Source organism: Lethenteron reissneri, chromosome 65 (assembly GCF_015708825.2).
Source record: "Lethenteron reissneri isolate LAM-NWPU_2019-01 chromosome 65, ASM1570882v1, whole genome shotgun sequence".
NCBI classification, from domain to species: domain Eukaryota; kingdom Metazoa; phylum Chordata; class Hyperoartia; order Petromyzontiformes; family Petromyzontidae; genus Lethenteron; species Lethenteron reissneri.
Window position 1 is genome coordinate 12,247,560 of NC_083843.1, and position 23,444 is coordinate 12,271,003.

General features: G+C 47.2%; 2 protein-coding genes across 3 annotated transcripts; both read right to left on the reverse strand.

Annotated features, from left to right (window-relative positions):
• Nucleotides 1–12,028: 12,028 nt before the first annotated feature.
• On the reverse strand, nt 12,029–14,329 carry LOC133359531 (aerolysin-like protein). 2 transcript variants are annotated; one of them, XM_061577957.1, is made up of 2 exons: nt 14,255–14,329; nt 12,029–12,979 (listed from the first exon to the last, which is right to left on the reverse strand). In XM_061577957.1, exons 1-2 carry the CDS (start codon nt 14,327–14,329, stop codon nt 12,029–12,031), a joined length of 1,026 nt encoding a protein of 341 aa, XP_061433941.1. The 2 variants fall into 2 exon arrangements, with proteins under 2 accessions (XP_061433941.1, XP_061433942.1); XM_061577958.1 differs by lacking the exon at nt 14,255–14,329 and adding an exon at nt 13,525–13,574.
• Nucleotides 14,330–18,435: 4,106 nt separating this feature from the next.
• On the reverse strand, nt 18,436–19,988 carry LOC133359498 (aerolysin-like protein). The gene is made up of 2 exons (XM_061577913.1): nt 19,921–19,988; nt 18,436–19,386 (listed from the first exon to the last, which is right to left on the reverse strand). Exon 2 carries the CDS (start codon nt 19,375–19,377, stop codon nt 18,436–18,438), a length of 942 nt encoding a protein of 313 aa, XP_061433897.1. The 5' UTR covers nt 19,378–19,386; nt 19,921–19,988.
• Nucleotides 19,989–23,444: the final 3,456 nt, after the last annotated feature.

Genomic DNA, 23,444 nt, shown 5'->3' on the forward strand with positions numbered 1-23,444 from the left:
AGCAGCATTTTGTACCGTTTTTGATCCGATGTTCTGAAAGAATAATTGTGGCTGACTGCGAATAAAAGCCTTCTGCATTGCACTGCAATTTTCTCTGCATGGTTGTGGTTGCATGTAAGGATTTTACATTTTTACTCATTGACTACTTCAGACCTTTATTTCACCATTTGCTGTGGTTCTTGGCAGGGCTTATTTTGTAGTTCCATTGAGCTTTCATATCCAGTTCCCCATTCTTGAAATGGTGGGTTAGTGGCATGGTATATTGCCACTGGATTTTTGCTTTGTCAAATGACCATGCTATGCACCATTATAAAATAGGATTGTATTTAGAGATGAGCAATACATTCCAAAATGGCTGCCTGTTGGTGGATAATAGTAAAGATTGACTTGTCACAAGGCATTTCGTTATTCTTGCTCCTAGGTCTCATTTATAATTATGCAGGGAAGCGGTTTCAAAGAATGACCAACAACATTGCTCGTTCTTTAACAATGTACAGCTCTGCCTTATGACCTTGTGCCCTGACGTGAGACATTGTCATGTAGTGCATGGTGACTCTCCCTTTAAAAATTGTCTCTGCGTTACACTTCAGTTGCTACATTAGTTGCTCAAAATTGTAACTTCGCTGGATTGACACTTTTACCTTTATAAATACGTCTACTGCATTTTACAACGGTTGCCTCTACATGGTCACGTGATCAGGTGCACGTCAATTTGGATTGCAATTCTTAACCAATTAGGAATTTTAAATGCTCGCAATGGTCAAATGACGAGATTAACATCGACTAATACTTTCGGTGTGAATATGCACCTTCTATTAGTTGCACAACCAAGTTTCACTACCAATCCCACAGTTGCACTTGCTGCCATTTCGTGGCAACTAAAACCACAACGTAAAAGGGACCGAACATTATTTTTCTTATTGCGGTTAATTATAAAACATTGACAGCAATCCCTGGACCGACATTACCGGGAGTAACTCTGAGACGTGAAGGCAGGAGATTGAGGAGCTGTGTAACGAGAGGGAATGATAGAGGGGCGATCGCTGTGGATGGAGAGAACTGGACATGAAGGAGTGGAGCTGTGTGTAATGGAGGTGGAAAAGGGACTGGAACCATTTACTGTCTGCGTGTTGGCTTGAAGAATACCTGCTCCACCCAATTAAGACTGGTAACCATCATTAAGCATAATGGTTTTGCAATAGTACAGCGAGATTATAAGGTCACATTCTGATGAAGAAATTAGACCAGACATCAACGTATGTTTAATCTGTTACGTCTATTACATATTTGCAAGATGGACACACCTTCCACACGTCCTCATTACGTAGTTTTAGGTCATGTCATTCCATTTAAAGGTGTTTGACGTCAGAAAACACGTTCCTTCGGAGTGGACAGGTAGGAACTTGGTTGGACAGCACATTTGTGCACGACAGACAGACAAATAATCCTTGGTGGGCGGTGTGGAAGCTGTTGTTCCTACCTGTATAAGTGTGTCGTGTATAGTGTAGTGAGTAGGTTAAACGTTGAGTTTTATAAGGGCACCACGGGGTGACCAGCCCCACTCCTCCCACCCCCCACCCAACCCCTCCCCACCCTCCCCTCCCCACCCAGCCCCTCCCCACCCTCCCCTCCCCACCCAGCCCCTCCCCACCCTCCCCTGCCCATCCAGCCACCCCTCCCCACCCAGCCCCTCACCACCCTCCCCTCTCCACCCCTCCCCACCCTCCCCTCTCCACCCCTCCCCACCCTCCCCTCTCCACCCAGCCTCACCCCTGTCACCCCCAACTGAATCACGTTAAGGCTGGGAATGTTGAAAGAAACACGAGGAAAAAAGATCCGCTTTTTTCTTTTCAAGGTTTCCATTTTATGAATGGAGCTACCCTCCCCCAGTTCCATTTTGTGTCTGCTCATTGGCCCGGGTCACGGCGGTGCCCCCCTCCCCCACCACTACCCCCCCCCAACACTAACCCCCCCCCCAACCACTAACCACCCCCTCTACCAACCCACCGCTCCCATTGGTCAGCGCCCGCGAGCCAATGGGAGGGCTCTGGTGGGGCGGGGCCATGCACGACAGACAGACAAATAATCCCTGGTGGGCAGTGTGGAACTGTTGTTCCTACCTGTAAAACATCAAATCAGAATGAGAAGTGTATTTCTAAAGTAGAGCCTATTGGCTCAAAATATCATTTTTGAAGGAGACCCACCAGCAGACAATATCAAAGCATTCCACAATTGAACAAATGAGTTACAGAAAATATATCCAGAGGCACGTTCAGTTCAAATGTCTATACTCAATGAAGCACTTATTAACAATGTGAATTACAAGACGGCGATGGTTGCGAGGCTAATTTGACCTTTTACGTGTGGGTCATGTTAAAAATAAAAAATAAACTTGAATACATAACTCAATTGACTCTCACGGCCTGGTATCGGGACCGTGATTGCATTAACGAGGCGCGTGCCAGTAGCTTTGCTCATGAACGGCGCCTCACACAATGGGCGCGCGTGCGCGAAACTGCCACCCGTGCAATGAGCGAATCCTTGCAGTGATTGACTCGTGGTGATTGGCCTGTAGGAGAAGTCAACCTTTTCGTTCTTTATATAGAGGCGCAGAAGTGTGCTCAGCACATCTGGGGGCGGGGGAGGGGGATTAATGAGTCAACGCACATTATGCAAGCCATTTCACCTTGTCCTTCCTGTCCAGTGTGTATTAAAATAGCCATACCAATGGTAATGCCAATTAAAGTGACCTGTATAGGCGTGCATTTAAACGATGTATTATTTGATTATTAGTTTCTATGCATCACCAAGTCGGTAGCCATACGAACGGTTAAATTTCTTTTCGATATATTCTCTAATTAGTCTTGGCCAGTAGTAGCTAGTTTTGCACAGAACTTCAACATTATCAAAATCAATTGAGTGTCCTTGTTGGCACGCGTGTTCTGCTACTGTTGACAGTTGTATTTTGGAGTATTTAATATTTCTCTCTTCTTTTAGTCTCGTGCTGATCATTCGTCCTGTTTGCCCAACATATCATTTGCCACAAGTGCAATTAATCCTATACCTTCTGTAGATAGCTTCGGTAATACATTTTTGTTACAGATATTAATTTATGTATTTTATGTACTGTGCCAAATCTGACTCGGATGTTTTGTTTTTCCAAACATCTGGCTAGGTTTTCAGTTACTCCCGCAATGTATGGTATTTTGATCGTTTTAATTACTTGGGCAGTTTCAATGCTCGTGTTATTTGATTTGGTTTTGGCATTCAATGCCTTGATGATGTGTGCATCATTGTAACCGTTCATTTGCAGCGCTTCTTTCACATTTAGCTACCAACTTGGTGCCGAGTGGCAGCAAATCATTAAATTATACATTGTTTAAATGCATGCCTATGTAGTGACATAAGAAGGGAGGGGCTGCTGGGGGCTCTGGGTTCCTGGGTGGGCCAGACGCTTAAGCCTCTTGGCACCAGGCGTTGGGTTCTCAGGCGGGTCCAGACGCTTAAGCCTCTTGGCGCCGCCAACGGGGGGGGGGGGGGGGGGGCTGTGTGTGCTCTGTGGGATGTCTGGTGGCGCACACGGCCCCACCCCTCGTTGGACCAGGCATAAAAGGAGAGCTCCCTGGACGATCGGGGCCCAGTTGTAACTCAAGACCCACGACCAGCCATCTGAAGACCCTGGGATGCTGTGAGAGCCAGTGGTGGGATTCTGGAACTCCCGACTCTACGACCTTGTGAGGGCGAGTTCCAGAGCGTAGCCAGAGTAGAGTATCTAGGCTGTGTACCTAGGCTGTGTACCTAGGCTGTAACAGAGTATCAGGACTGTTGGAGTGTTGTATTGTAATAAAGAAGTTACCTCTACAAGTGTCTCCGGAACCTGTTACATTTGGCATCAGAAGTGGCAATGGAGACAAGAGGTGAGCCACGTACCTTCAGTCCTGATGGCGATGTTGAAGAGCAAGCGGCGACGGGGCAGCCAACTCGGGCCGACAACGACGCCGCACCGCCGGCTGAGCTAGTCGTCCACCACACCTGCCGATCCTCCTCCAGCGTCGGGAGCAGCAATGGAGGAAACGCTGCTTCGCCTCACCGAGCTGCTCCACGCCACCGTTTCCATCCTAGACGACATGCGTCGCTCACAGGCGGAGGCAGGAGGGAGAGAGGTGGCGCAGCGGCCGCGCCATTCCGCTGGCTCCCACACAAAGATGGCAGCCGTTCCCGCCGCAAATACATTCGGGTGTGTCGTCACTTCTGCCGGGGGAGCAATGACCGCTGGGAGCGACGTCACTTCCGGGCCCAGCGTGGGCCAACCCGACGGGGCCGCGTCATCAGCGCTGCGACCTTCACTGCCGGACGACAGCTGGCTTCAACCTAGCATACCGCGTCATCAGCGCCGCGACCGGACAGTGAGGGCGCCATTCTTACTGTAACCAGCGCCGGGGCCGGCACATTGACCGACACGCTGGTCGCCGCCTTTGCTGCTCTGGCCAAAAGTTGGAGGTCGGGAGACCAGGCCCCTGACATTTCGTACATTTACGCGCTCCGGATTAATGATTTTTTTGTTGACATTTTCTTCATTGTCGTCGGGGAGTCGTGACTGTTGTTGGGTAAACTGTGTGGAGCTTCGCTCGTGAGTGTTGTCAATGTGTGTGTGAAACTTTGCTTGTGATTGTTAACAATGTATGGTTTGTATTGAGCTTTGTTCGTGATTGTTAATGTATAGCTTGTGCTGTCATTGTTAACGATGTATAGACTGTATGGGGCATTTATCTTGAGATGATGACATGCTGCCAAGGATTTGGAATTGTCAGGCTGGCTCTCAAATATCTTGGGGTGCAGATCCTGACCAGGATGGACCAGCAGGTGTTGCGTGTCTAACACGAGAGTTGTGGTCCCGTCATGCTATGGCTGACGGCTTGACCTGACAGCCCGGAGATAAAGACACTCCGTGGCATGTCTAGCCTAGTGGGCTGTGTGCTCACATGGCTCGGAGAGTGTGGTCCCGTCATGGAGTAGCTGACGGCTTGACCTGACGGCCCGGAGGTTGAGACCCTCCGTGGTGCGTCTGGAGCAGTAGGCTCGCCCTGACGGCCCGGAGATTGAAACACTCCGAGGCGCGTTGAAACAGTGGGCTGGAGATTCGTGGTGTTCAGGTGTAGTTGTCCCGTTACGTTGGGACTGTATCCCTCAGTTGTTAGGGTGCATGTTGTGCAGGGAGTGAACGATGGGTCGTCTCAGATCGGTCGGTACAGCTATATGCTGCGATGCGAGTCTTGGAGAGAGATTGGGTCTCAGATCGGTCGGTACAGCTATATGCTGCGATGCGAGTCTTGGAGAGAGGTTGGGTCTCAGCTCGGTCGGTACAGCTATATGCTGCGATGCGAGTCTTGGAGAGAGATTGGGTCTCAGCTCGGTCGGTACAGCTATATGCTGCGATGCGAGTCTTGGAGAGAGACTGGGTTGAAGCCCCACCGATATGGCCGACGTGCGCGGTTTTAGGATGGAGACGCCACATTGGAAAGGCGGGGGGTGCTAACGGTTGACATGTAATGTCGGTGGTGGTCCTCATTGAGGGCTGCTGGGACGCAAGCACGGGATGCCTTTTGGAGATGCGGTTCGTGCGTGCGGCCACCATTTATGGACAGGTGCAGGCAGATTTATTTTGTTTGTGTCATGTAAATTTTATATATATTTTTTTAAAATGTATATACTGGAGCAGCCCTGAAGTGCGACTTCTTTGCCCAGTACATGGGTCGGCCCTGAAGTACGACTTTTCGACCCGGGACGTAGACAGACGTTCGGATAAGTGTGTGTAGAAGGGTGATAGACATGTTGGTCTTCGCCTTCTCACCACCTGACGGATGGGAGGGTGGCAGAGTGGTGTGGATCCCTGCCATCCATGCGGTGATTGTGTGATTTCGGTTTGATTACTGGTGTCGGTTGTGCATCCAACACGTCGGAATCTGTATATTTGTTGTTGTTAATTCCCCGGTTTCTAGGCGGATCCTGAGGAGGGCTAGGTGTGCCGCGGGTCGTTTGTTCACATGTCATTGCTTCACCTTTTTGTTGATTGATGCTTGTATATAGTGTAAAGTTGTACAGGTTGGTTATGGTATTTATGGTTGCTTTCTTGTTCTCTTTTCTTTTCCTGTTGAGGCTCGCATATTTTTTTTTCTCTCTCTCCCTTTCGTTAATTTAAACTTTCTAATTATTGACAGCCGGGACGGCTGGAGGCTACATAGAGGTGGGTAATGTAGTGACATAAGAAGGGAGGGGCTGCTGGGGGCTCTGGGTCCCTGGGTGGGCCAGACGCGTAAGCCTCTTGGCACCAGGCGTTGGGTTCTCAGGCGGGTCCAGACGCTTAAGCCTCTTGGTGCCGCCAACGGTGGGGGGGGGGGGGCTGTGTGTGCTCTGTGGGATGTCTAGTGGCACACACGGCCCCACCCCTCGTTGGACCAGGCATAAAAGGAGAGCTCCCTGGACGATCGGGGCCCAGTTGTAACTCAAGACCCAAGACCCACGACCAGCCATCTGAAGACCCTGGGATGCTGTGAGAGCCAGTGGTGGGACTCTGGAACTCCCGACTCTACGACCTTGTGAGGGCGAGTGTTCCAGAGCGTAGCCAGAGTAGAGTATCTAGGCTGTGTACCTAGGCTGTGTACCTAGGCTGTAACAGAGTATCAGGACTGTTGGAGTGTTGTATTGTAATACAGAAGTTACCTCTACAAGTGTCTCCGGAACCCGTTACACCTATAAAGGTCACTATCCTTCAACAGGGATTACCGTTGAACAATAACAGGGACGTCTATTTTAGTGCACACAATCGGCAGGCGGTAGAGCATTTGGCTTGCATAATGAGCATGCTTAATGAACGTTGAGTACTACAAAATTTAACCCAAGCTGCAATGCATACCCATAGTCATTTACATGCATTAATTAATCCCTGCCCCCCTCAATTCACGCAATAAAGGCTCACAAGTGATGTCATCACATCTACCCCTTTATTTAAAGAAGGAAACAGGAGTTTTTCTCCACAAATATGGCTGTTGCCTAATGCAGCTGGTTGTAATTACTGGTGAAACGTCATACTCAGATTGCACATGTTGTGGCGTTGTTCTCCAACACACCGGTGTACTGTACTTGTACACTACACTATACACTACACTATTTATTAGTGCTGTAAAAGTGACGAATTTTCACGTTCTGTTTAGGTAACAACCCTTACTAGTTGTCTGTGTCGGTTGGTGGCGAGTTTTGACGACACAACATTTATATATTTACGCGATCTAACCCAAAAAAAACCTCTTATGGATATTGGTCGCGAAAGCCTTCGTGTTAAATTGTTCAACATAGTCGTAAAAATGGGCAACGCAGCAAAAAAAAAAATCCCATCCTTCTAGGATCTCCACTCACCAATAACCAGAGGCCGCAATCGGGTACCCGATACCCGGGTACGGGTACCCGTTTGCGACCCTGGTGCGGTCGGGTATGGGTAGGCCGTGAGTCACTGGTGAGTCACCGTGATTGTCACTCATTTCCCAACGTCTTGTCTCGTCTCACAATTCAAGTTCCTAGAATCAACCCACCCGCGCCTGCAACATGGCTTCATCCCAGAGGTCGCAATCGGGTAACCCGATACCCGTAGCCTACTCGTACCCGGTCGGGTACGGGTAGGGTACGGGTACGGCCGGGTACGGGTAGGGTATGGGTATTGGGTAGGTACGGGTACCCGTTTGCGACCCTGGTGCTGGTCGGGTACGGGTAGGCCGTGAGTCACTGGTGAGTCACCGTTTGTCACTCATTTCCCAACGTCTTGTCTCTTCTCACAATTCAAGTTCCTAGAATCAACCCACCCGCGCCTGCAGCATGGCTTCATCCCAGAGGTCGCAATCGGGTAACCCGATACCCGTACCGTACCCGGCGGGGTACAGGTAGGGTATGGGTAGGGTACGGCCGGGTACGGGTACCCGTTTGCGACCCTGGTGCGGCCGGGTATGGGTAAGGAATCAAAACCCGTTTGCGACCTCTGCCAATAACCACTTAGTTGAGCAGTCGACTCCAGGAAAAGCAGATTCGCTGTGCCGATTGTGCTCTCCTTCATATACAAGGAGCGCACGTCACGTGGTACAATCACGCAAGCGTTCCTTCCCATCCGTGGCCAATCATGGGAGGGGGGGGGGAAATCATCGCGAGCCAATCAGTGTGCAGATTCACTAATTGGATGGGTGGCGCTTCCTGAACGCGCGCCTATTTTTTGTTCGACGCCATGGCGTCTCATTAATGCAATCACGGTTCCCATATGAGTCTGTTGAGAGTCAATTGAGGGGAGCTCACTTCACGGGGCATTATTACGCGCGCGTGCCTCGGCCCATCATTCCCCTCCAGACCAATCATCGAGAGCCAATCAGCGCGAGGATTCGCTCATTGCATGGACGGCAGTTCCAAGCACGCGCACCCATCGCGTGAGCTACCGATATGAGTCCGTGAGTGTGAATTGAGTTGTGAAATCTTCTTGGTTCTTTCGGTAAAGTCACGTAGAAGGGAAGTAATAAAATAATAAAAATAAAACATAATAAAATAAAATAATTCTCACGACGTTTCGGCTACAACGCAAGCAGCCGTCTTCAGGTGAAGAATGAGACACTGCCAAGCTAGGAGCTTATATATAAGCTGGGTTGGAGGTGGAAGAAGAGCGCCTTAACAAAAGAATGTGCATATCAAGAGGAATTTAGCATATTCATGGGAAATGCGTAGGAGGTGGGCGGGGGGGTTTTAAAGTCATATTATGCCCATGCATTATGCAGGATCAGCAGCACCAAGGGAGGGTGCAGGGAGTAGCATTAGTACAGTGAGATTATGAAGTACAATTATAATGAAGAATTATTATGTTTTATTTTTATTATTTTATTACTTCCCTTCTACGTGACTTTACCGAAAGAACCAAGAAGATGAATCCCTGCAGTCACGAAAGCTTTGAATCGATTTTAGAGAGTTTAATTGTTTAACATGGAATCTATGTATTGTAATTCCTAGTGTTAATAAGTGCCTTATTGAATACAAGCCTTTGAACTGTACGTGCCTCTGGTCACTTTCTATCGTAACTTATCTGTTCAATTGTGGAATGCTTTTATATTGTCTGCTTGCCGGGTCTCCCTTGAAAATTTGCTTTCTAGCTCAATGGGCTTTACTGTGGAAACACATTTTAATTCTAATAGAACGTGTGTTCTCACATCAAATACCTTTCAATGGAATGACATGGGCCAAAACTAAGCAATGAGGATGTGTGAAAGGTGTGTCCGTATTGCAGGTATTTGATGGACTTAACCAATTAAACATACGTTCATGTCAGGTATAATTTCTTCATTATAATTGTACTTCATAATGTCAATGTACTATTGCAAAACCATTATAATACCAGTCTTAATGGAGTGGAGCGGACATTATTCACACCAACACGCAGACAGGTAAGGGTTCCAGTCCTGTTATTCCACCTCCATCACACACAGCTCCCTCCTTAACGTACCATTATATCTTCATCCACTGTTCTCCCCTCTGTTCACTCTTGCCGACGTCCCGTCTTACCACCATGGCCCCTTTCCCATTCTGTCCCCTAATCCTGGTCTCCTCATTCCCAACCACCAATCCCCTGCCATCACATCTCGGTGTTACGCCCTGTCAACTTTGTACAGGGATTGATGTCAATGTTAGTTATAATTACCCATACAAATAACAATAATGTTACATCCCGTTTTCGTCTGTGGGCCCATTGCTACTAAAACGCCGCAAGTCCAACGGTAGAATGTGTAACCAGTGTGGTTGCGTTATGAATTAATGGTGCACATATTCACACTGCAATATAATTAGTGGCGTTTAAACTGTGAATGTTGCTGGGATAAATGGGCCACGTCCTTCATCCTCTCAGGATAGGCAAGCACGCGATTCAATTGCCAGTCACGTGACCACTGGACAGGGATTTTGGGGAGGGAGATCTGCATTGGGGGGCCAATCATGACGTCATCACGTCGATATTTCCGGTGTCCGTCAGTGTACTGCAAGCCAGACGACTAAACCAAAGTCATTTCGAACCCTCGACATCTCAAAGTTCTGATGTGCACGTGGCTGGTGTTTGGAGTGAGGGGTGTCGCAGTTAAGGAAGATCACGCAGCGGATCCAAGGAAAACAACGCAGCTCTACAAAATGTTTTATACATCATTATGACCACCTTGTTAACAATGTCCTCCATAACAATTGCAGCCAGGAAAAATCAAGCCACAGGGTCAATAACCTGGTCAGGAAATCTGGTTAAGTTTTCAATTCCCAAACAGATAAAGGTTAAGAATTGGAATCGATTGACATGTCCCTGGTCACGACCATGCCAATGCAGACAGCTTTTTTTTTGGAATCACGTTTAAGCTCTAACGAAGTCTAATTCCAGCAACGATGCTCACAACTGTGGTTACTGGTATAGGTATCAATGCCGTGACAATTTTGAAAGGGAGAGTTCCATGCACACGTGCCTTAGAGGCTTATTAAATCATTAGCACGAGCAGTTTTGTTAAAGACAGCGCAATATTGTTGGAAGCTTATGAAAACCGCTTCCCTGCATAATTTTTCAATAAACGCATTGACACCCCCCCCCCCACAGCAATAACACTCAACGGCTGCGGGCGAGGGAGGGGTGGTGGGGTAGAGCGGTGCGGAGAAGCGCGCCCTCTAGTGGCGAGCAAGCGGTGGAGGCGTCTCGCGACCACCACCATCAAGAGGTGACAGCGCCCCTCTTGAGGTTGCTCTGACGTCAGTACCCCCCCCCCCCCCCACTTCTGCCCCGGGGTCAATATTCCGATGCGGCCCTTTGACTGGAAGGGAGACCCCCCCCCCGACCCCCCCGACCCCCTCCCCCCCTTGAATCTGGGCGCTGATCAGCACCAACTGAGACAAATCCGGAGGAGATCTCTCGTGACGCCGGAACGCAGGGCGGGCAACCATCGCTCGTTTTGTGCTCAGGTGACGCGGGGCCGGGATGCTGAGCCGAGACCTCAATCAGAAACAACGTGTGTTCATATGGGTTTGCGCCGGATGTGGCCAGCCGTGCTAATCGTAGATGCGGGGAAAGGACAACAAACTAAACACGAAAAGGAGTTTTAAATAAATGAGTTTGTCAATCTAGATGATCTAAAAGTGCACAGCTCCAGTGGCTTCCTAATATCGGACGGAAGAGCGTTCCAGACGGCCGCAGAAGCGCATCTGAAAGCGCGAGATGCGGTGGCCACCGCCTTTGTCCGATGGTTAGCCAGAAGCTGCTGCTGTGAGGATGAGCGGAGTTCTCGTGATGGTTCTTAGTGTTCCTTGACGGGATCAGCAAGGTGTTGTGGTTCATTTATGGCAAGCAAGGACTGTGTACAACATATTCTATTCCAAATGCTGCTCAGTCGTTTGACAATGCTGAAATCTAGTGGAAACATATGCCATCAACCGGTTGTTTAACTAAAATGGGGAAACAAGCATGGGAAGCTCAGTGAAACCACTAAATAAAAGTCATGTCGCCATCCACATGAACTGTAACAAGTAAACCCGTAAAAACAAAGTTTTTCACTCTAAATCCTTTATATGCGTGGCGGCTAGAGTCCTCTCGTCCTCTGGCTTGAGATGGCTGCCACCTATGGGTCAGATGATTGTCTGCAGTATTAAACAATTGGTAATTAAATATTTAATTTGTTTTCCCTAAACAGGTGTAAAATTTTGGAAAAATGTTTTTCACGAACATTGTCTCGCACAAAGAGTCTGTGTGCAAAATGTCAGCTCGATTGGATCACGGGAAGTGGGTTAAAAACGACCGAAAGATTTGCACGGTCGTAAGCAAGCAGGGCGAACTTAATATAAAGGATTAAAAAATTAATCCAAGTCTGTGAACCCTTAAACTGAAATGGAAAATGCCTCTATTGCAACCAAACACGGAAAGAAAATTGCAGTGCAGAATGTTTTTATTCAGGGAGAAAACATTTGATCAAACACGGTACAAAATGCTGCTCTATTTCTCAGTAGCACGGGCGGTCATTTTGGTGTAAGTGAGCCCCTTGTAGACGCCACTCAGGGGAACGTCAAAGAGAGCGCCGTTCATGCAGGTGATGCGCAGCAGGGCCGTGTACGGGAGGTCGATGTTTGCACGCCCGATTTTGGCGACAACGGTGATGGTCTTGTGCGGAGGAACAGAGACGGGGAACGTGAGAGTTTCCTTCCGCTCCTCCATGTTCTCAATCTTGTACGTGCTCGAAGAGCCCACTGTGAAGCTGAAGCCGGTCTCCACCGCCACGACCTCCGGGATGCCTGCCGAGACAGTCAGGCTGAACGTGAACTCGATGCTGTTGGTCGTAGACCACGATGACGTTTTGGTTATCTTCTTGGAGCTCTCGAACGTGTAAGACTGCATGACGCTGGTGATGTTCGTGTACTCCATTTCTTTAATCTCCTCCATCTGCACGTTAGGCCGAACCTGGTGCATAGTTGGGTAGTTCATGTTCTGGATCACCGACGATTTTATATCATTGATGAAAAGGAAGCCCATGCTGTCAATGTCAGCCCCCGCTCGGCCCTGAACGCCCAAGCAGATGCCTGAGCCCACCTCGATCCTGTACTCGGTCTTGAGCCCCCAGTCCGTCATCTTGGCAAAGAACTCGCGGTTGCGGCTCGTTGTGAACTTGATGGCACCCAGACGCGTACCAGCCCCATTGCCCCACAGGGAGAGCTGCGATATGAACTCGCCCGACTGGAATTCAAACTGCTGAGCAGAGGAGTCCACGGTCCCGAATGTCTGCCTACGCCCGTCAGTCAGCCACACCTCCACGCCCCTCACTTGCCAGCCTCCAACGCTCACGGAGAGTTTCTGCAGCGTGGCCGCATTGCTCCTTCCATCAAACGAGAACGAATTTCCACCTTGGCCTCCAATGATGTGCAGCGCAAGTGGGTACGACATTAGGTCAACCTGGAAGAGCCAGAAAGGAGAGCATGGAAAGAATGCTTAAAGCACGAACCATTATGGCTGCCCGAGTGTAAACACAAGCATTAGTACAGTGCACCATAGAGCAATGTATCATTCATCTTAAAGTTGAACAGTTTGCAATTTAGATCTGCAAACCAGTGGGCAACATTAACCAATTACACATTCCTTTCATGTTTATCATTATAATTCGCAATTTGGAAAGTAAAATAAGCAAAACTCCATGCCAACCATTTTCGAGCATAAGTTTGCTTATGCAAGATTGCTCACCAAAAAGTGTACCAGTGAACTCCCCATTGAACAATCAATAGTTAAACTCAAGCTCGTGTGCACGCTCACGGAACTGTGGGGCATTATTAGTGGCCAGGAGCATCAAAAATATTTAACTTTACCTCATCATCCTACATCAACCAGCAGGATACAGTACAGGCCATGCCACAACCCCCAGGCCACACTGTCAGAGTAACCAATCTGGCATTAGGAATGTGAGAGGGCTGCACGTGTCATGTAGGGAGCGGTAGCACGGATACCTTTTTCTTTCCACGAATAATCAAAAGCTCGGAGACGATCCAGGCACTTGGCTGCAAGTCGACCTACACGGGTTATAGCAACATAAGCAGATGGGTTTAGATGGCGAGGGGACACCAGATTAATCCTATAATCCAATAACCACCAAATATCAACACAGATCGCACAAACAAAAACCATCTTGGCTCAAAAATGCCTAGTAGAGGTCTTTTAGAGAGTAGGCACAATCCAGACCAGCCATTTAAGCATCGAATCATATTAGGGTTAAGGCAATACAAGATGTTTTGTAAACTTGTCAAATTAGATAAGTCTTACACATTAAGGGGCACACACCAATTCAGAGAACTCCCATGAACTGCAATTCAAAAGTAGCAGGGCTTTTAGCTTTCTCCATAAAACCATCAAGGTCAGTTTAAATGAGTGTCCCCAGTGGATAGGCACACTATGCTAATGAACCAAATTACAGCAGATTCTCATCCGCGGTAATTAGCCACGGTGGGCGAGAATTACAAATGGAACAAAGCAGGGATGGTTTGAGGAAAATGCAGGGAGAGCAAACCTGCGAATTTTTTTAAAAAGATAACAAAACCATTGAACGGCAAACGCAAACAGTTAATGTATCTACGGACAAAGAGCCACAAGTGTAACTTTTCGTCAACGCTTATGACATGGTTTGAAAAGGCCGAGGCAACAAATGCACCAAAATCGTATCACGCTAGGCACCACGCCTACCTCAGGAGACAGCTCCGTGAAGCGCAGATATTCTGTGTTGGTTCTGCCCTCCTTTATATACAATGGAGCACACATCACGTGGTACTATGACGTGGGCGTGCCTTCCCATCCCTGGCCAATCGTGGGGGTGGGAGGGATAAGGCAATTATCGCGAGCCAATCAGCGCGAGGATTCACTAATTGGATGGGTGGCGCTTCCTGCACGGCGCGCCCATTTTGTGTGGGAAGCCGTTAATAAGCCGAGCCACGCGCTGACGCCTCAAGAATGCAATCACGGTTCGCATATGAGTCTGTTGAGAGTCCATAGAGGGAGCTCATGTCACGTGGCATAATTACGCACGCGTTCCTTTGTCCATCTTCCTCTCCAGGCCAATCACTGCGAGCCAATTACCACGAGGATTCGCTCATTGCATGGGTGGTCGTTCCGCGCACACGTGCCCATTGTGTGAGCCGCCGTTTATCAGCCGAGCTACTTGCAAGCGCCTCGTTAATGCAATCACGGTCCCGATACGAGGCCTTGATAGTCAATTGATTTGCGGATTCAAGTTATTTTTAGAGTTTTTGTTTAAACTTTTTAACATGGCCCGAAAGTAAAGGGTCAAATTAGACTCACTATCATCGCCATCTTGAAATTCATAGTGTTGACGAGTGCCATATTAAGTAATGACCTTAGAACTGTACGTGCCTTTGGTCACTTTATACTGTTACTAGTTTAACACGTAGGCTTTCGTGACCAATACCATCCATATACAAGTGTTTTTTGTTAGATTGAGTAAATATATAAATGTGTCATGAAACCTGCCAGCATCTTACAAAGCCAATTATTATGGTTTCTCACGTGAACACAACATGCCAATTCGTTACTCGTACAGCACACCGGTGGATTGGAGAGCAACGCCACAACATTTACAATCCGAGTACGACGTTTCGCCAATCATTATAACTAGCTGCATCAGGCTGCCAGACAGATTTGTGGATACATCCTCCTGTTTCATTGCTTAAATAGATAGGTCGATGTGATGACATCACTTGTGAGCTCTTCTTGCGCGAATTTAAGAAGATAGGGGTTAGGAATGCGTATAAATGATTACGGGTATCCATTACAAGTTGAGTTATTTATATGCTACTCCACGTACATTAAGCATGCTGTCTATGCAAGCCTATTGCTCGTGTTCCCACTGTCGATTGTGTGCACTAAATAGATGTCCCTGTTATTGTTCAACGGTGTTCCCCGTTGTATAGGTATGCATTTAAAGAATGTATTATTTTATGATTCTCTTCCAAGAAGCACTAAGTTTGTAGCTATCCAAACGGTTAAATTATTTTAACTTCTATCAATTTTTTTATATTCTCGAATTCGTCTTGGCCAGTAGTAACTAGTGTTGCACTCTTGCAACTAATTTGTTCAATTGTGGAATGATTTGATGTTGTCTGCCGGCCGAGTCTCCCTTGAAAAATCCCTTCTCACTTCAGGGCGTTTTATTCGGGAACTAAACATCTGATTCTGATATAAAGTGTTTTTTGACATCAAATACATTCAAATGGAACAACATGATCCAAAACGACGTATTGAGATTTGGTAAAAGTGTGTCCCTATTGCACGTAGTTTATCGACTAAACATATGAAACATACTTTCATGTCTGGTCTAATTTCTTCATTATTATGTGACTTTATATTCTGACTGTACGATTGCGAAGCTATTATAATGCTCAATAATCGTTCAGTCTTAATGGGGGGGGGGGGGGGTGAATATTCTTCACACCAACACGCAGAGACAGGTAAGAGTTCCAGTCCCTTTATTCCACGTCCATCCCACACAGCTCCCTCCTTGTACCGTTATATCTCAATCCACAGATCTGAGCTCTCATCACTCTTGTCGACGTCCCCTATCATCTCCATGGCCCCTCTCTCATTCCCTCCACTCACATCTCTGTCATCATTTCTCAGCCACCAATTCCATGCTTTCACTTATGAGAGTTTACTCTCGGTAAACTCGGTACAGGTGAAGTATTCGGAATGACGGCAGGAAACCACTTGACGGGTAGCACACTCTTTTATTAAATCTTGACTTGTTACGATACAACGTGTGGTCTCTATTCTCACACTACACACTCCACTGACACGTGTGGTCACTACTTCTCCCGCTACACTCCACTGACACGTGTAGTTACTATAGCTCACGCTGCATGCTCACACTGCATGCTCACACTGCACTCCAGCCCCGTAACGTCCATGGAGCCTACAGACCCACCCCAAGCTTGGGCGTGGGTCACAACCTCTGGGTCCCGCGAGCCGGCCCTCACACGGACGTTCGGCCCCGGGTCCCAGGGTCCCGCCTCTGGGTCACACAGAGCCCCAGTCCTTCCAAGGACAGCGGGACTAGGTGCCGCAGGGCCCGATCTCTTCCTCCTCCGTCTTCAGTCTTCGCTGGTCACCAACTCCCCGTGCGCTTGTGCGCACCACCTTATATACCCCCCGCTCTCGGGAGACGGGGCGTATGCGGACCTCGACGCGAGCATCCCCCTTAGTTGACCAATCCCCGCACGCTTGTCCCAGGATCCCATCGCTGTCAGCGCGCGTCCTATCACTGCTCGCGCGCGTCACCGATACCCAGCCAATCACAGCCTCATAACCCCCGACCCCGCGCTGACCCCTGATCCTTCACCGTCAGCGCGCGTCACCAACACACACAGCCAATCACTACGCGCTGGCACACGATCCTTACCCCAGCGCGTATCACCACTACACAGGGATTAACGTTGTAGATACTATTTGTAATTCACCACCAATAACAATCGTCAAATAACGTCCATTATTCGTTTGTGGTCTCAGTTGCAGCTAAATGGCAGCAAGCGCAACGGTGGGATTGATAGTGTACCCAGCGATGTTTGTGTTGCTAATAAATGATACATCTCTTCGCACTGCAATATAATTGGTTTTTAAACCGTTATTGCTGGGATAAATAGGCCACGCACTTCAGGATAGACAGGCACGTGATTCAATTTGCAGTCACGTGACCACTGGACAGGGGACTTTGGGGAGGGGGATTCTGTAGAAGGGCCAATCGTGACACCACCACGTCGACATTACAGGAGTCCCCGTTGGTGTAATCGTGTGCCTCACGAATGGACAGATGCCCTTTCTGGACCCTCGTCAACCTCCCCAAGTCCTGGTGTGCATGTGGCCAGTGTTGGGAGCGAGAGGCATATCGCAGTTGACAAGATTACGCAGCAGAATCCAGGAAAACAAGGCAGTGTTTTACCCAAAACGTTTATAGCGTCAGTTGATGACCACCATGTCCTCAATAACAATTACAGCCAGGAAAGATCAAGGCACAGGTGACAGCCTGGTACGGAAACCTGGTCACTTCACCATTCTAAAAGGTCAAGCATTGGAATCTCGATTGACGCAACCCCCTGAGCCTGACCATGCAGAAAGAGTCCTTTATAAACCATTTTTGGAATCACTACGTTTAAGCTCTGTACCAAGGCGCTAATCCAGGCGAGATCTTTTTACGGAAAAACAATTGAGCAACAAATATGGTCAAGGTTGTAGTGGGTGTTAATGCCATAACAATTGGAGGGAGCTCGATGCATTCTATACGTGTCTTGTTAAGACCTCTACAGGGCATAAAACAGAGCAGCAACTCATTGTCAAAAAGCAATATATTTGGTCGCCCTTTGGAGAAAGTACTTCTTTGCACAATTGAGACACGCGCATTGCTCCCCGAAGCATGAGTGTGGCCAGACAAGTCTTACAAATGCTCGAACAGCGACGGTCCCATTCATTCTGTACGGTTACTAGCCAGTAGGGTACAATGGCCGGCGACCGTTTAAGAATTTACTCCTCAGCTCCAAATGACATTCTATTCTATGCTCTGCATAGCATCGTTATTTGAAAATTCTGAAATCTAGTGGAAATATACCATGCCAATCAACCCAGGTCAAGAACGGCAATGTGGGTTGGGAGCTTGTGAGCAGCGTGGACCTATAGGCCTGCGGGCTAGTGAAATGCCCATTTCTGTAAATCATTAAACTGAAGGGGAAAAACAAAATGAATATTCCTTACATGGCGACCACAAAAGACGGAAAAGGCAAAAACTGCAGTGCAGAAGGTTTTTATTCGTAGTCAGCCAGTTAGTCTTTCAGAACATTTGATCAAAAACGGTACAAAATGCTGCTCTATTTCTCAGTAGCACGGGCGGTCATTTTGGTGTAGGTGAGCCCCTTGTAGACGCCACTCAGGGGCACGTCAAAGAGAGCGCCGTTCATGCAGGTGATGCGCAGCAGGGCCGTGTAGGGGAGGTCGATGTTTGCACGCCCGATGCTGGCGACAACGGTGACGGTCTTGTGTGGAGGAACAGAGACGGGGAACGTGAGAGTTTCCATCCGCTCCTCCGTGTTCTCGATCTTGTATGTGCTCGAAGAGCCCACGGTGAAGCTGAAGCCGGTCTCCACCTCCACGACCTCAGGGATGCCTGCCGAGACGGTCAGGCTGAAGGTGAACTCGATGCTGTTGGTTGTCGACCACGATGACGTTTTGGTTATCTTCTTGGAGCTCTGGAAGCTGTGAGACTGCACGATGCTGGTGTCGTTTATGTACTCCATTTCTTTAATCTCCTCCATCTGCACGTTAGGCAAAACCTGGTGCATAGTTGGGTAGTTCATGTTCTGGATCACCGACGATTTTATATCATTGATGAAAAGGAAGCCCATGCAGTCGATGTCAGCCCCCGCTCGGCCCCCAACACCCAAGCAGACACCAGAGCCCACGTCGATCTTGTACTCGGTCTTGAGCCCCCAGTCCGTCATCTTGGCAAAGAACTCGCGGTTGCGGCTCGTTCTGAACTTGATGGCACCCAGACGCGTACCAGCCCCATTGCCCCACAGGGAGAGCTGCGACATGAACTCGCCCGACTGGAATTCAAACTGCTGAGCAGAGAAGTCCACGGTGCCGAATGTCTGCCTTCGCCCGTCAGTCAGCCACACCTCCACGCCCCTCACTTGCCAGCCTCCAACGCTCACGGAGAGTTTCTGCAGCGTGGCCGCATTGCTCCTCCCATCAAACGAGAACGCATTTCCACCTTGGCCTCCAATGATGTGCAGCGTAAGCGGGTACGACATTATGTCTACCTGGAGGAGACAGAAAGTAGAGCATGGAAAGAATGCTTAAAGCATGAAACGTCATGGCTGCCCGAGTATAAAACACAAGCATTAGTACAGTGCACCATAGAACGTATGTCATCTTGAAGTTGAACATTTTGTAATTCGGGTCTGCAAACCATTGGGCAACATTAATAACCAATACATTCCTTTAATGTTTATCATTATAATTCGCAATTTGTGAAGTAAAATAAGCAAACTTCATGGCAACCATTTTCGATTACAAGTTTGCTTATGCAAAATCGCTCAGCAAAAAGTATACCAGTGAACTCTCCATTGAACAATCAAAAGTTAAACTTAAGTTTAAGTGTGCATGCTCACGGAACTGTGGGGAATTGGTGGCCAGGAGCACAGAATTAACTTTACCTCATCTTTCTACATCAACCAGCAGGATACAGTACAGGCCATTCCATAACCCTCAATCCACACGGCCACGGCAACCCATCCAGCATTGGCAATGTAAGAGGGCTGCACGTGTCATGGATGGAGTGGTAGCACGGATACCTTTTTCTTTCCACGAATAATCAAAAGCTCGGAGAGACGATCCAGGCACTTCGCTGCAGTCGACCTAGTTAAGGTGGCGAGGGGAAACCAGATTAATGTTACAACCCAAAACAACCAAATATCAATACGCAGAACTCGCATGAACTGCAATTCAAAAGTTGCAGGGCTTTTAGCTTCTTCCATAAAACCCTCAGATTTCAAGTCAGTTTAAAACGAGTGTCTCAGTGGATAGGCACTATGCTAAAGAACCAAATGGCAGCAGATTCTCAACCGCGGTAATTATTCGTGGTGGGCGAGAATTATAAATGGTACAAGCAGGGACGGTTTGAGAAAAATGCAGGGAGAGCAAACCTGCGAATTTTTTACAAAGATCGTCCAAACCATTTAACGGCAAAAGCACACAGTTAATGTATCTATGGACAAAGAGCCACAACTGTAACTTTTCTTCAACGCTTATGACATAGTTTGAAAAGGCAAATGCCACAACTGCACCAAAATCGTATCAAGCTCGGCACCACACCTACCGAGGGAGTCAGCTCCGTGAAGCGCAGATATTCTGTGTTGGTTCTGCCCTCCTTTATATACAATGGAGCACACATCACGTGGTACTATGACGTGGGCGTGCCTTCCCATCCCTGGCCAATCGTGGGGGTGGGAGGGATAAGGCAATTATCGCGAGCCAATCAGCGCGAGGATTCACTAATTGGATGGGTGGCGCTTCCTGCACGACGCGCCCATTTTGTGTGGGCAGCCGTTAATAAGCCGAGCCACGCGCGCTGACGCCTCATGAATGCAATCACAGTTCGCATACGAGTCTGTTGAGAGTCCATTGAGCGAGCTCATGTCACGTGGCATTATTACGCACGCGTTCCTCCGTCCATCTTCCTCTCCAGGCCAATCACTGCGAGCCAATTACCATGAGGATTCGCTCATTGCATGGGTGGTCGTTCCGCGCACACGTGCCCATTGTGTGAGCCGCCGTTTATCAGCCGAGCTACTTACAAGCGCCTCGTTAATGCATTCACGGTCCCGATACGAGGCCTTGATAGTCAATTGATTTGTGGATTCAAGTGATTTTAGAGTTTTGTTAAAACTTTTTAACATGGCCCCAAAGTAAAAGGTCAAATTAGCCTCAATACCATCGCCATTTTGAAATTAACAGTGTTGATGAGTGACATATTAAGTAATAATCTTTTAACTGTACGTGCCTCTGGTCACTTTATATTGTTACTAGTTTAACGTGTAGGCTTTCGTGACCAATACCATACATACACAAGTTTTTTTTTTATTAGATTGCGTAAATATATAAATGTGTCATGAAACCTGCCAGCACCTTACAAAACCAATTATTAAGGTTTCTCACGTGAACACAACATGCCAATTCGTTACTCGTACAGAACACCGGTGGATTGGAGAGCAACGCTACAACATTTACAATCCGAGTACGACGTTTCGCCAATCATTATAACTAGCTGCATCAGGCTGCCAGACAGATTTGTGGATACATCCTCCTGTTTCATTCCTTAAATAGATAGGTAGATGTGATGACATCACTTGTGAGCTCTTCTTGCGCGAATTTAAGGAGATGGGGGTTAGGAATGTGTATAAATGATTACGGGTATCCATTACAAGTTGAGTTATTTATATGCTACTCCACGTACATTAAGCATGCTGTCTATGCAAGCCTATTGCTCGTGTTCCCACTGTCGATTGTGTGCACTAAATAGACGTCCCTGTTATTGTTCAACGGTGTTCCCCGTTGTATAGGTATGCATTTAAAGAATGTAATATTTTATGATTCTCTTACAATAAGCACTAAGTTTGTAGCTATCCAAACGGTTAAATTATTTTAACTTCTATCAATTTTTTTATATTCTCGAATTAGTCTTGGCCAGTAGTAACTAGTGTTGCACTCTTGCAACTAATTTGTTCAATTGTGGAATGATTTTATGTTGTCTGCCGGCCGAGTCTCCCTTGAAAAATCCCTTCTCACCTCAAGGCGTTTTATTCGGGAACTAAACATCAGATTCTGATATAATGTGTTTTTTGACATCAAATACATTCAAATGGAACAACATGATCCAAAACGACGTATTGAGATTTGGTAAAAGTGTGTCCCTATTGCACGTAGTTTATCGACTAAACATATGAAACATACTTTCATGTCTGGTCTAATTTCTTCATTATTATGTGACTTTATATTCTGACTGTACGATTGCGAAACTATTATAATGCTCAATAATCGTTTTCAGTCTTAATGGGGGGGGGGGGGGGGGGAGTGAATATTCTTCACACCAACACGCAGAGACAGGTAAGAGTTCCAGTCCCTTTATTCCACGTCCATCCCACACAGCTCCCTCCTTAATGTACCTTTCTATCTCAATCCATAAATCTCTGTTGTCGTCACTCTTGCTGAAGTCCCCTATCATCTCCATGGCCCCTCTCTCATTTCCTCCACTCACATCTCCGTCATCATTTCTCAGCCACCAATTCCCTGTCTTCACTTATGGGAGTTTAGTCTCGGTAAACTCGGTACAGGGATTGACGTAGATACTATTTGTAATTTACCATCAATAACAAGTCGAATAACGTCCATTATTCATTTGTGGACTCAGTTGCAGCTAAGTGCAGCTAAATGCAGCAATCACAACGGTGAGCTTGATAGTGTAACCAGCGTGTTTGTTTTACGAATCAATTGTACATCTCTTCGCACTGCAATAAAATAGGTTTTTAAACCTTATATTTCTGTGATAAATAGGCCACGCCCTTCACCCTCTCAGGATAGGCAGGCACGTGATTCAATTTGCAGTCACGTGACCACTGGACGGGGACTTTGGGGAGGGAGATTGTTGTATCTATGCCCTGTTTTCCGTTATTAATATTAAGAATAATTAAGATTTTTTTTTTAATATCTATATATATATATTTTTTTATAATGAGGACGGCTCACTTCTCCTCACGGGCACACTGGGAATCCATGAGACATGGAGGGCGGTTGAAATGATAGGAATTCGGTCACGAAGAGGTCATAGAGATCCAGACGGACAAAAAGATGTATGGACTAAACCTCCCAAGACATCTGGAGATGTACAGATACGGTGCAGAGTAAATAACGGTTGAAACTTCGCGTTTTCTTAACGTTTTCCTCACCGAAAAGTAGAAACTTAACAAAGATAATTAACCAACAAACAATAATATTTTTACTATTATTATATGTTTCCTACTTACACGACCTTCCAAAAAAAAACTAAAGAGTACGAATTCCAGAAAGCTTAAGTGAAAACATAGTTACATTTAACCTCAGGACATTAAAATATAACTCGGAATAAACACCAATCTCTGGAGAACTAAACTGGGCGAAGCCCCAAAATAATAATGTGACAAGGAGCATTACGAATATTCATTAAACATAGACGAATGATAACCACGATACTAAGACCAAAGGAACTCATAAAATATAATTCAAGAATAAATGTAACACACAGGACCACATAAATGTATTGCAAACATCTCCTCAGCCACCT

What these genes read in the sequence shown, in the direction of transcription:
- LOC133359531 (XM_061577957.1), bottom strand. Translation starts at nt 14,329, where the DNA reads ATGTGTGCTCCATTGTATATAAAGGAGGGCAGAACCAACACAGAATAT. An exon ending in TCACGGAGCTGTCTCCTGAG is followed by an intron (nt 12,980 to 14,254) that starts GTAGGCGTGGTG and finishes TGGCTCTTCCAG; the next exon opens with GTTGACCTAATGTCGTACCC.
- LOC133359498 (XM_061577913.1), bottom strand. Translation starts at nt 19,377, where the DNA reads ATGTCGTACCCGCTTACGCTGCACATCATTGGAGGCCAAGGTGGAAAT.